This window comes from Pithys albifrons, chromosome 6, assembly GCF_047495875.1.
Source record: "Pithys albifrons albifrons isolate INPA30051 chromosome 6, PitAlb_v1, whole genome shotgun sequence".
Taxonomy (NCBI): domain Eukaryota; kingdom Metazoa; phylum Chordata; class Aves; order Passeriformes; family Thamnophilidae; genus Pithys; species Pithys albifrons.
The window spans coordinates 32941129-32954052 of NC_092463.1; the positions used below are offsets into that span (position 1 = coordinate 32941129).

General features: G+C 33.7%; 1 protein-coding gene across 1 annotated transcript in view; it reads left to right on the forward strand.

Moving 5' to 3' along the window:
• The window catches only part of RYR3 (ryanodine receptor 3), a 199670-nt gene that overhangs the window by 118653 nt on the left and 68093 nt on the right, over nucleotides 1–12924 (forward strand). The window contains exons 47-57 of the mRNA XM_071558067.1: nucleotides 610–779; nucleotides 1437–1657; nucleotides 2312–2402; nucleotides 3716–3856; nucleotides 5456–5619; nucleotides 6508–6586; nucleotides 7750–7839; nucleotides 9309–9458; nucleotides 10957–11019; nucleotides 11471–11546; nucleotides 11850–11973. Coding sequence (XP_071414168.1) covers nucleotides 610–779; nucleotides 1437–1657; nucleotides 2312–2402; nucleotides 3716–3856; nucleotides 5456–5619; nucleotides 6508–6586; nucleotides 7750–7839; nucleotides 9309–9458; nucleotides 10957–11019; nucleotides 11471–11546; nucleotides 11850–11973 — 1369 coding nt within the window. The remainder of the gene's footprint in view (nucleotides 1–609; nucleotides 780–1436; nucleotides 1658–2311; nucleotides 2403–3715; nucleotides 3857–5455; nucleotides 5620–6507; nucleotides 6587–7749; nucleotides 7840–9308; nucleotides 9459–10956; nucleotides 11020–11470; nucleotides 11547–11849; nucleotides 11974–12924) is intronic.

A 12924-nucleotide genomic window follows, 5' to 3' on the forward strand; every position in this document is an offset into this window, starting at 1 on the left:
CAGAGGATGAGGGGGTTTATTTCATTATGATCTCCAAGTTTCACATTAATTTCTCCATGTTCCATGGGCTATAACCTACAGATCTTTTCTTCTAAGGAAAAATGACTTTATCCTCCTTTCTGTCCTTCTGTTGTGGTTTCTGCTTCACAAGAATTATCTTTACCCCTTTGCAGTCAAACATGTTTTACCAGGTACACCATTGACTACTTTACTATTGCAATATTCCCTTAGGATTCCATGTTCTTTCTAATCTAGTTTACATGAGAGAAAAGTTAAATTTTTTAGCCTTCTTTGACTTCACAGTTGCTATGTGTTTTTAGTATTTGCAGTAATACTTATTTTTAACTGTACCACATAAATGTTCTCCAGAATAGTAATGAAAATAGTCTAATATTTTACCATTGCTTTCAAAGCTCTTATTTAAGTGAAATATAATAAACTGTAAAATAATAAGGATTTTGAAATAATAAAAACTTACTTTTTTACAGCACACAAGAAAACTGAACAAGAATATAATTTTCTTTGAATATATGATTTTACACTTTAAATGTAATTATAGCATCTTTCATTGTCTTGGGTTTTTTGTCTTATCACTTGTCACTTGTGTAGATGGCACAGTAAATGAGCCAGACATGTCTGCAAGTTTCTGTCCTGATCATAAAGCACCCATGGTACAGTTCTTGGACCGTGTCTATGGTATTAAGGACCAAAGCTTCCTCCTTCACCTACTGGAAGTTGGATTTTTACCAGATTTAAGAGCATCCGCCTCTTTGGATACAGTACGTATTTCGCTATGGAGTTTAGGTGCAGTGGCCAGACATAGTAGCTCTGTAAGTGTAAAAAATGGAATTTCAAGTCAAAACTGCTCTTAAAAAAAAAAAAAAGGATAGGCTCACTATAAAACAAAATCAATATTAACTCAGTATTAATAGTGCTTAAGTCTAATTATAAGCATTCAGTAGCACCTCATGAAACAACAATGTAAAGTAGTTTAAAAACTTTTAATGCAGTTGGTAAAGTAATGCAAGAAGTACATTGAGCATACTGTAATAAGCCAAATGATTGCTTTTATTTCATATGTACTTCCAGTAATTACACTGAAAATCCATATGTATGAAAAAATTAAGTGAGATCAAAAGTGCTACTTAATGCTAAGTGGGTTTTTCTAACCTTTTAAAGGAAGAATGTTTATATTCTTTCCTGCTGCTATTGGTTCAGAATGCAGTGTGGCAAGAGACAGGACATAAATGGATGGCCTGAATTTTCTCTAGTTGAGAAAAAAATGGCTTTTTTCCTCATATGTATCCTGGGAATATCCTGTTAGCATGCAGTCACTAAGGGAACTTAAGGAGTATTTAATTATTTTATTTTGTAGACTTCATATCTAGTAACCTTTTTTCAGTGTGATGCTAATAATCATTTACCACTCCATACAGGTTTCTCTGAGTACCACAGAGGCAGCTCTTGCACTCAATAGATACATTTGCTCTGCTGTGTTTCCATTACTCAAAAGATGTGCTCCTCTCTTCTCTGGAACAGAGCATCATGCCTCTCTAGTTGACTCCATGCTTCACACAATATATAGGTTATCCAAGGGACGGTCCCTTACTAAAGCACAAAGAGACACTATTGAAGAATGCCTGCTTGCTATTTGCCAGTATGTATGATACCTCTGTACAATTTGATTTTTTTTTGTGTAGAATATGTAATTTAAAACTTTCTTAGTGTATAGTGTAAAACTAAGATTATTTTATTCATGCATGAAATAATTCACCATTTTATGATACAAATGCTTTTTCTGAAGAAAAAGTGCATTTAATTTTTCCATACTGAGTATTGCACTATATAAGCTGGCGTGTTGATATGAGGCTTATGGTGATACAGAATAAATTCTGATTATTTGTAAAATAAAAAACCCAGGAATTACCAAAAATGTTCTGGCAAGTCTGACTCTGTGTGTTGGAGACTTAAGGAATCATCATGTTTGTATTTCTGATTGTGGTTTGAGGAACCTTGGTCATAATTAGACAACAACCAAATCCTAAAGCTGATGCTAAAGCTGAACTTAGCACTGAGGTTATCTCAGGAATTGAAATGTAGATTTGTATATCACTTAAGAGAGCCCAGAAGAAGCAAAACTTTCTGTGCTATATTCTATATGTAGATGAGACATCATGAAGTTCCTTATGCTCTTACCATTACAAAATACTTTTAATTAGTGTTTTGTATTCCAATATTGACTTAATTTTTTATTTAATTTTTGCTGAACTGTATGAAGTTTTCTAATAACATCTATTTTTTTAACTTACAGCCACTTACGCCCCTCTATGCTACAACAGCTGTTGAGAAGGCTAGTTTTTGATGTTCCCCTGCTCAATGAATACTGTAAAATGCCTCTCAAGGTAAACACTTTACTTTCTGCACATGCATTCAGCATGATACTTCAAAATACACTGTTGCCATCATGTTTTTAAAAACAGAACAGTCAGGGTGAAGCCATGTGGAATTACTTCTGATTTGAAAATACAATAATCGTTTTATAAAGTCTTTCAAATTGAATGTAATGTTTGCAGATTCTTTTGAAATCTTGCCTAATGCAAACAGTATATAGTAAGTTGATTATGCAATTTTGTTTAGTGAACTGTTGGCTTTCTCAATGCTTCATCAAAAGAGTATTTCAATGTATCAAATGAAATGTTAGTGCTATCTTAATATTTCTTCTGCTGTATGAACTATAATAACTCTTGGAAGTATGCACAGTCCAGGAATGAATTTTGAGTGAAATCTAAGAGATGGGATACAGGGAAGAAAACATACCTTTTGGTTTTGAACAATCCATAACTTAAGTCTTCTTCATCTTCTTGTTCTGTAAATAGAGAATTAGAAATGTGAGATGATAAATAAATCTTACTTTATTCTGTCAGATTTGTTTCATTTTCCTGTTGGGATAAAAGAGCATGGACTCACATCTCTAGGTCTTTTAATGGAAGAATTGAAATTCTACCATACTCTAGAATTGAGCTGCTGTATTGACAAATGTGCTCTGGACCTCATTAATTTTTTATTAAGAGTGTGGAGAAGAAGGAGAGTTTGATCTGTTTTTTAATTATTATTTTCCTTTCCTAAACAGAATTGCAGTAAAAACTAAAATGTCAAGATTGTAGTCTGATACTAAAAGAAATGTTAAAATTTCCCAGAGGATGGGGATTTTTATTTCTAAAGAAGAAATTGGTGCAAAGTGTATTGACAATCATATATACTAGCTCTTTAATTGGTATATTGCATATTGCCTGTTTGATAGTGTACTATGGATGTCTTCTGTAGTGTTTTGAATAACACTGAAGCCATCAACTACAAATGACAGGGGTAAAATCAATTTGAACTTGTAAAATTTTTCATCAGACTTTATGTCCTGCCTCATACCCATTTTGTTGTCTCTATTTTTATTCTGTGAGCTAATCTGTACTGAAATTGTGACAATCCGGAAATTTTGCTACTCCCTGTCATCACTAAGAATCCCACAGTAGCAGCTGGAGATAATGTAGACTTTATATACTTTTACCATATGGGCTCGCTGATCTCCTAAAATGAAAAAAAAATTATTATGAGCCATTGGAAATGAAGAGGTAGACACAAATAATACAACTTTTGTAAAGGTGTCTTGTTTTGTTAAATACCAGTGTTTTATGTGCATTTTCATTTCTTGAAAATCTAGCTTCTGACAAATCACTATGAGCAGTGCTGGAAATATTATTGTCTGCCTTCAGGAATGGGAAGCTATGGAATTGCAGCAGCAGAAGAATTACATTTAACGGAAAAACTTTTCTGGGGAATATTTGATTCCTTATCTCATAAGGTAATGCCTGCAATTCACATTACAGTATGGGATGACCATAAATGCATTACAGGGATAACTTGCTGTGCCAGGAGCAGGAAGTTTCTATTTTAACAGTTGATTCATCTAATATGGGATATACAACAATGACTGCTTTTAATGAAGTGAAGAACTGAGTGCTGAATCTTGAAAGATTCTCTCCAACTAATGAAATGTCAAATCTTTTTCTTGATACACCCATAATCTTTACACTAGTAACGATGCAATATATATACACATTGTATATACATGTATATATATATATATCTGTACACAAGTAATGATTAGTGCTTGCTGCACTAACCCATGTTGTCTCCTATCTTATCTCTACTAAACATTTTGAAATGCTTTTTACTGATATAAAATTAATAAATATATGTATATGTTTATCAAATTGTTGGTATATGCACAGTAAATTTACATTGTCTGTTGTCAAACATGTACTTGTGTTTTTTTAGTTTTCTGGCTATTGCCCAGCTTAAAAGATGTTAGCTTTCTATGAAATAAACATTTTTCCATTTTCTTGTTCCAAAATGTGATCTTGGGATTTTTTTAACTTATTCAGTTTTTCTCTGAGTAAGAACAAGTTGCCCTTGTAAAAGGAAAAATGCGTTTCTAAGTAAATACTTTTTGTGCTTGATTGGGCTCACAAATCAGGTTCTTGCTATGGGACAACAACAAATCTTTTTCACTGCTCCCTGGTGTTCCCATTCTTATGCACAGATTTAGATGATTGCTTCTCTAGGCATTCTTATTTATAGTATGGAAATGAAAATGGCCTCTGCATTATTTTGAAATGGATTTTAAAGCTTTATTTGTGTTTGACTTCAGCAACATTTACTTCTCTCTTACTGCTTTCACAAGTGCAAAGAGTATCAGGAGGGCCTGACACAATGAAATGTTTCCAATTAGTGGGTCTGAGATTTTAACAGATAATGAAGATGATAAGTTTCTGCCAGTATTGGCGGCAAACTAGAGTAGCATTTTAATTTTTCTGTAGATGGCTTTTAGCCAACACAGAGTTGTGTAAACCTGTGATTTGCTGAACTACAGTATTCTGCACTATTCTGTTTTGCACTAAGATTTTTACAGGTTTGGTATTATTAAAAATAAGAAACTGACTTTGCTACAGAAAAACAAAACTTCCTTTAATGTTTTAAACTGATATTGTTTAGGGGGAAAAATGTGAAATAACAGCCTTCTCAGTTAAGAATTAGTAATTATAGAACTAAGGCAGTATGTTACAGATGATCATACTCTGTAACTAGGGTGAACAAGCTTTGATTCTCCCTAGTGGGCCTTCATGGTCCAAACAAAGCTTGACTTGTACTTGTATAGTGTATACTTCAGTGTCAAGATACTCTTATGTCAATTTTTGTGGTCTTAAGAATATATGAAGTTGATATAATGAAAAAAAACAGATTTCACATAGCAATAATTTTTTCTCTGTGCTTAAATTTTAAATAGGTTTTACTGTTTGTTTGCGTCTTCTAATATTTGTGCATATGGCTGCTTGGTTTTCACTAACATTTTGCATGTTTTTCTATTGGATTTTCCAACCAGTTCCTATCTCTCCTGCAGAAGTATGATCCAGAGCTCTTTCGAATGGCTTTGCCTTGTTTAAGTGCTATAGCTGGTGCCTTGCCCCCTGATTATTTGGATACACGAATTACATCAACTTTGGAAAAGCAGACTTCAGTGGATCCAGAAGGAAATTTTGATCCCAAACCTGTCAGCACAGTGAAGTGAGTCATATAAATTATAGTGATTTCCTTTCCTTAAATATTTTTATATTACTTATATAACTTTTTTCCCCCTCTTCTGTAGGGAGAGTTGGCTAGTGACTGACTTGTTAGTGAGACTAGGACCTGTCAGAAGTGTAGGGATTTTTGCTTCCTCCTGCCAAATACTTCTTTGCAACATATCCTGTTTACATAAAACATGTTCTTCTCTGCGCTGCACAGATCTCAAATATTTCCATGTTATATCATACATAGTAAATTCTATATTTATTAGGTACCCTATTGTTCAAATATTTGGAATATACACATTTGATACCATCAACATTTAGATAGTGTTTATTTCATGGTACAAGACCATCAAAATTTGGTGATTCAGTTTGCCTATTGCCAAATTTTTATAAAATCTTCACTTTTGATTATTGATCTGTAGGATGATTTAATAGAGCTTTGGCCTTCCTACTAATCTTGTGCTTTTAAAATACAGATTTCTAATTCTTTTATTTTTAAGAACAGAGGATCACTAGCTGAGTCTTGCTATTAAAGTCTTACCTTTCCATCTTTATGCAATGTTTAACATAGATGTTAATATTATTCTGTATTAAGAATTAGCAAGAAAATTACCTGCAGACTGGGGTGATCAAGTTGTCATTTCTTCCTGACTTCCATTGCTAATAAGTGCAACTGTTATGTATTTGAAGATTCTCTGTAAATCCCACTATAGCTCTGCCTTTTTTGTGGCATTTATTCTAAAGAAAAGGGAATTGCAAAGCAAAATGTCTTGCCTTCATCTGGAGATGAAGCATTTTGATAAGTGTTATATTACTGACATTTTTTACATAAGTCAGACTGCAGGAACTTATGATTGAATGACCATACCCCTCTTGTTTACAGCCTTGTACTTCCTGAGAAGTTGGAGTATATTGTAAGCAAGTATGCTGAACATTCCCATGATAAATGGGCCTTTGATAAGGTATGCATCATTTGAAGACTGCAAATGTCATAAAAGGACTAGTAAATAATACCTGGGATGAGTATTGAAAGAAAAACTGGACAGTTTAACTGATAGGCCCTTGTTCAGAGTGTATGAATGTTTACATATTTTTTTATGGATAGGGAAGAAACATTTTGTTCAGGAGAATGTACTGAAATTTCTCACTTTTTCAAAGAATTTTTTAGGACAAAGATTTGAGTCAACTGAAGAAGGGGTGTTTGGTTTGGTTTTAGTTTTTTGGGGGGTTGTTTTGGGTTTTGGTGGGGGTTTTGGTGTTGGTTTTTTTCTTTGTAAGTGAGAATATGTAGGTTTTGGCTTTATTTTGCCTGGTAATGGTGTGTTTTAACTAGGAGTCAGTGATTGGATTTTATTGCAGCAGCACGAAGATCTAAGAAAATAAAGTCTAATGTAATTTTTTTATTTCAGAAAAAGTAGTTATAGCTTTTCTTTCCTTTTAGCTTAAAGAAAGCTGTTACATATTAATTTTATCTATAGTTTTCCAAATGCTCTGTCACTATGTTATGTTTCTGCTTCACTACTTCTACACAGCTCTAAGACAGGACAATAAATTCTTAAATAGTTTATTAGAACAATAACAAATGAGTAGCAATTTTATGGAACAGTTATGTAAAATAACAATTCCGTTGTTGGTGGGGCTATGTATGGAAATTTATAGAGGAAGTATGGATATGTAGCTATACAGGGATCAATTTCAAACCATAAATTTCAGTTAATATTGTTTAAGGTAAAGGATTCATTACAATTATGTTCTTTAGTGTCTGATCTGTAAAGGATACATATTCCTCTCTGTGTTTGACTTTAACCTCCCAGAGAATTGAGACCACCTTTTTTGCCTCAGTTGGTACTTTCTCAATGCACGAGTCCACTTGAAAGGAGACAATGTATATTGGGCTCAAAACTGGTGTCCTACTCATAGTGGCATCTATTCTGTTTAGGCACATTTTGTTCCTGTGTATCCACAGATGGAGGCATGCTCTTTTTCCTGTAGTACTGAGCAGCTATTGGAGTAGAGAAGCAGTTCAATATGACAAAGTAAACTGGCTAATTTGCTGTCATTTATCTGTGTTGTTCTCATCTCATTTCAGTGGATTTTTGGTTGTGTTTTTTGGGTTTTTTTCCAGACAAATAGTGGATGGAAATATGGCGTTTCGCTGGATGAAAATATGAAGACTCACCCATTAATAAGACCTTTCAAAACTTTGGCTGAAAAGGTAATAGAGGAAATTTCAGCTGCATTAACATAAAGTAGATTGATTTCTGTGCTTTTTTAAAATGAATTTCAAATACATGCTATAAAAGGAAGAGGGATAAACAAGTCTTTAGGATTAAGAATAGGTACATCTATATGCTGAAGGGATTGTTTAGTTAATCTTAGATAGTGTCTTGTATAATTTGTTTCCATTAGGCACAATGTTCATTATTGCTTCATAGGCCTGGTCCAATTTGTATTCAAAAGTATCAGTAGCTCCCTTTTTCCAGACTTCCAGGGCTGAGGAGTGACTGGCAGCAACTCCCGAGTTTTAGATGAAAGTGTAATTTATCATATCTGAAGGCAATTTTGTCTTCAAGAAGGATGGTAGAAAAATGTAAAGAATGCATAGGAGATGATTCAGTTGAAAACGCAGAAGAACACTTAAGCTATTTTGAATGCATTTGTATTTGATTTTCTTTACTAGGCACGAATGTCTTCTAGTTGTAAGAACAGTGAACTGAATTTGAATTCTGTTACTTATTTTTGCAATGATTCACTGGGAGACAAAAATAATTCAATTAAATTTGTCCTTCTTTACCACACTTCTGCTGTTCAGAAAATGAAGATGACAAAAATCAAGAGGGATTCAAAAGGTTTAGTGTCCTAAGGTTTGTAAATTGCTTTAGAATCTTTGCAGAGGAGCCAAATAATTGCTGTTTGAGTTGTTATTCAAGCAGATCAAAGAGAACTTTCTGAGTTGTCTCTAATTAGAACTTTTGAATCTAAAAATCTGGTCTATCCATAAAAAACTTCCATGTTATGTAATGGTCAGAAAAATTCTAATTTATGGCATGAACTGAAATACTTTTATTAAATTGATTTGAAAAGCCTTAATATGACATACTCCAAATTTTCTTTGCCACAACTTTTCAGAATTTCTCTAACACTTATACTTTTCAAAGGAGTGTTGGAATACAGACTGTTCCCTTGGTTTTTTTAGTGATAGCTGTGTTTATATGAAGAGGTGTATAGTTCAGTAATGTTCTGTATCTGTGAATGGATATAAATACAGGAAGACTAAAAAAAGACCTTGAGTGCTGATATATTCAAATGTACATACTTGCTTAACTAATTTCATAGCACTCATAGTACCATCAGTTTTTTTATTATTTTGTGCTGGAGAAATCAACGAATAAGTTTCCAGATCCAATCAAAATTATTGCTCCAGAGCTCCTTGCAGTACTGTTAGTTTCTAACACATATCCCAGCAATAAATGCCACAAAGAACTGAATTAAAAAAAAATAAATTTGGAAATATTTCAAAGCTTCCTTCTCATGTAGAAAGAACTATATTTTGTGTTCTCATATAATATACAAATTTTATTTACTTTTGTGGTATGTGACTATTTATACAGAAGGGCAGAATATTTTTATTGAGTTTTTGCTACTTACTAAGTACAGAGGGATTTTGCATTCTTTTCTTCAAAGGAAAAAGAAATTTATCGTTGGCCTGCTAGAGAATCATTGAAAACCATGTTGGCCCTGGGATGGAGCCTGGAAAGGACCAAGGAGGGAGGAGAAGCAATGATACATCAGCGTGAAAATGAAAAGCTCCGCAGCATATCTCAGTCCAGTCAGGTAAAGGTAGAATTGCTTTAAATTTAGAAAGCAAAAGGCTTGTTCATTACTTTACCAAGAAATTTTACACAACTATGTCACTTCATTTTTTTTTTTTAATGAGAAGAAACTTTTAATGTTAGAGTTCTGGGCCTGGAAGTCATGTCACTACAATAAACACTGTGAAAAACACTGAAGAGGGGATTCCAAAAAGGTAACAGCTTTTCAGACAATAAGGCTATCAAGAGACCATTGGTTTTCATTTTCCCAGAAGAACTGAAGAGAGTTTAAATACAGTAATTCAAAGAATAATGGTAGAATATTTAAAGTATTTTATTTTTTAATAAATAAATCTAGGAGGTATTTTTTTGTCAAACAGGAGAGCCTAAAATGGGCTTTTTTGATTATTCTAATTACGATTGACAGATGAGATTGCACATTTGATACTTTTGTGTGTGTTGAGACTGCCAATCAATATGTCTGTGTCTTGAAGAGAGAAAGCTGTTTGAAACTATGACAAGTGTTGGGGAATTGTTATTGTACCCCTTGAGGTGAATTAAACACATATTTATACTTTAATATAGTGAGAGTTAATAAGCAATGCATTGGGCACAGTCCTGCTGCCATAATCAGTTCTGCAAGGTGTGTGCAAAGATGTGTCACAAGCTAACTCCTTATGTGCTCTTGCACCAGCACTGATCCCGTGAGTAGCAGTATCTGGTACCTTAAGCCTGTGCTGGGATCATTCCCCAGGACCAGTTCTTGCTTATAAAAATTGGCCCCTGAGCACTCTGTTACAAGACAATACTTTGTTTCTTAGCTCCTCAGCAAACTTTCCCTTACAGAGAATCCTTCTGTCTCTGCCATCTCTGCTTCCAGCCACTTGAACTTGTTCTGCAGTTGGGCCTTGTTGCCCAAGAAGATGCATGATGAAGCCCCATGACTGACTAGAGGATTTCAGCACATGTTTGATTTCAGTACACATTTGAAATCACTGATTTATATATAACCATTCACCTTTAATATGTACCTACTAGATTTCTCACTTTAAACAGTTGAAGAAGACCGTGTAAATATATCACACTCCTCCTTTTTCTTAGTCTGTAGATTCCTCAAGACAATAACCTATTTTATCTTTTTGTTATATTCTCTTGTAGTTAGTATAGGGTTCATCTAGGCTGTTCCCACATTGTTCTGTCATGTTTTGAAAGCACATCTTGTGTCTCATGATTGTTCCCCTCTCTTAGGCTAAAATCATAGTTCTTAGCAACTTGCCATCTCTTGCGAAATAGAGACATCTAAGTATCTGCAGCAACTTTCCTACTGTCACATCAGCACACATATTCTGTTAATCATTCTGTGTGTCTTCAGTACATTGCAAAACAATAGCTGCACACAGTTTCTACAAGAAAGTTTAAAATTGTGAATGATGTTTCTCTAATCAGGTCAACAAAAGAGATGTTGGAGCTGAATATTGAATTCTTTTTCTGAAAATAATTATCTTTTTCTTTCCCTGCAGGGAAATGGTTATATCCCAGCACCACTTGATCTTTCTAATGTAGCACTTTCTAGGGAGCTTCAGGTTTGTATTTGTTTGTTGCATATATTGTGCTGAACAGGAAGAATAGATTTTGTTTTATTAGTAGTAATGAACTGAATTTTGTTAGGCTTTATGATTGGATTTGTGACTGTGGTTGTGATATGCTGTTGTAGAAGGTTGCATGCCATACAATTTACACACTGAAAGACAAAAATTCTGCTGTTTATGCCATTAGTGCTTTCTGAGTTCCCAGAAAAAGTTATCATGAAGTGGGGGAAAGGGCTGATAATAGCATGTGATGTATGTGTATCCTGTGCCTATGCTGACTTCAAAGAACACCTAAACATATAATTGACACTTAACTGTAACGTTTCTTTACAAATGTCGGCTTTACTCAAGAAAGTAAAATTATGTGGAATTACAGAATTTTTAGTTGTCATCTACTAATTTTTCATCTTGTTTTTTCTTTTTTTTATTCCTGGGGGTAACATAGGGAATGGTTGAGGTAATGGCAGAAAACTACCATAATATATGGGCCAAAAAGAAGAAAATGGAGTTGGAAAGCAAAGGTAAGCCCAAATTCTGTGAGCTACACAAAAACAAACAAACAAACAAAAAAAAACCAAACAAAAAACCAAACCAAAAAAAAAAAAACCAAAAAAACAAAAAACCCCAATCAACCACAAAACAAAAAACAAAAAAGAAACAAAATATCAACAAAAAAACAAAACAAAAAGGCAAGGAAAATAAAGTAGAAGAAACAATCTGAAAGAAGACAGTTTAAGCCAATCAAAACTGAATAGTTCTTATTGTACATTAATTATAATAAATCTTACAGTAGAAAAACTGACAGTTCTTTCAACTTTCTAAAGGTGGAGGCAGTCATCCTTTATTGGTACCTTATGACACACTGACAGCCAAGGAAAAATCACGGGACCGTGAGAAGGCCCAAGAGCTGTTTAAGTTCCTTCAAGTGAATGGTATAATCATATCTCGGTAAGTTGCAGATTTTTTTGGTATGCTTGCTTACTTTCAATGTAAAAACTAGCATGGTGTTTTTAGCTCACTGCAGCGTGGTAATTATTAACACAATTAACATTTGACATATCTTCTATAACTCAGAGTTCTCGTTATCTTTAAATTCAGAAAGATCCTTCTGAATTAGTATAGATAAGTATTACTTGTAATAAATATGTGACCATAGTAAGCACAAAATGCAAAAATAATGTAATTAAATAAGCAGGTAATTAAAAACCTCTAAATCAGCAATGCTAGTAAGGGTCATGGGAAAATATATCTGAGGCCTGATACTGAAAGGACATCTATGTGAAACTGCTTTTTAATCCAGTTTTTTTAAAAAATACTGGTTTGAGTTCTGTGAAGTAGTAAGACAAGGTGGCTATTTTGTGGGCTTTTGATCTTTAGCTTCTGCTCAAGCAAAAATATTGACTTCATTAGTTGTACTCTAATTTGAATTTCCACGTCTCAAAGTAAACGGGTCTTTGGGGAATTACTCAGTCAATGAAATTAAAATTACTTCTTAAACTGTGTTTTTTTGCTGTGTATGATGGAAATGTGAATTACTATGGTTTAACTATCACCTTTTATTTTATGTGGAGCAACTAAGCACACAGGAAATCACTGTTTTGCTGGCATCAAGGATTTTTGTAAACTAAACTGTATTCATGAACAAACTTTTCTGTACACGTATGGAGTCATGTCTTACTTATTCTCATTTATTTCTGCTTTTCAAGTCTGCATCTCTTTTGAAAGTATACTCAGAAATATATACAAATCAATTCTTAGGATCTGCAACAGGTAACTTTGTTGTCTCGAACAATTAATAACAGTTCTTAAGACATTGCAAACCAGTTCTAAATATACATTTCTGCACTACTACAGAGAAAAATTCTCTCCTGCCATGTGTGTAGGCTACCAGCCTGAATC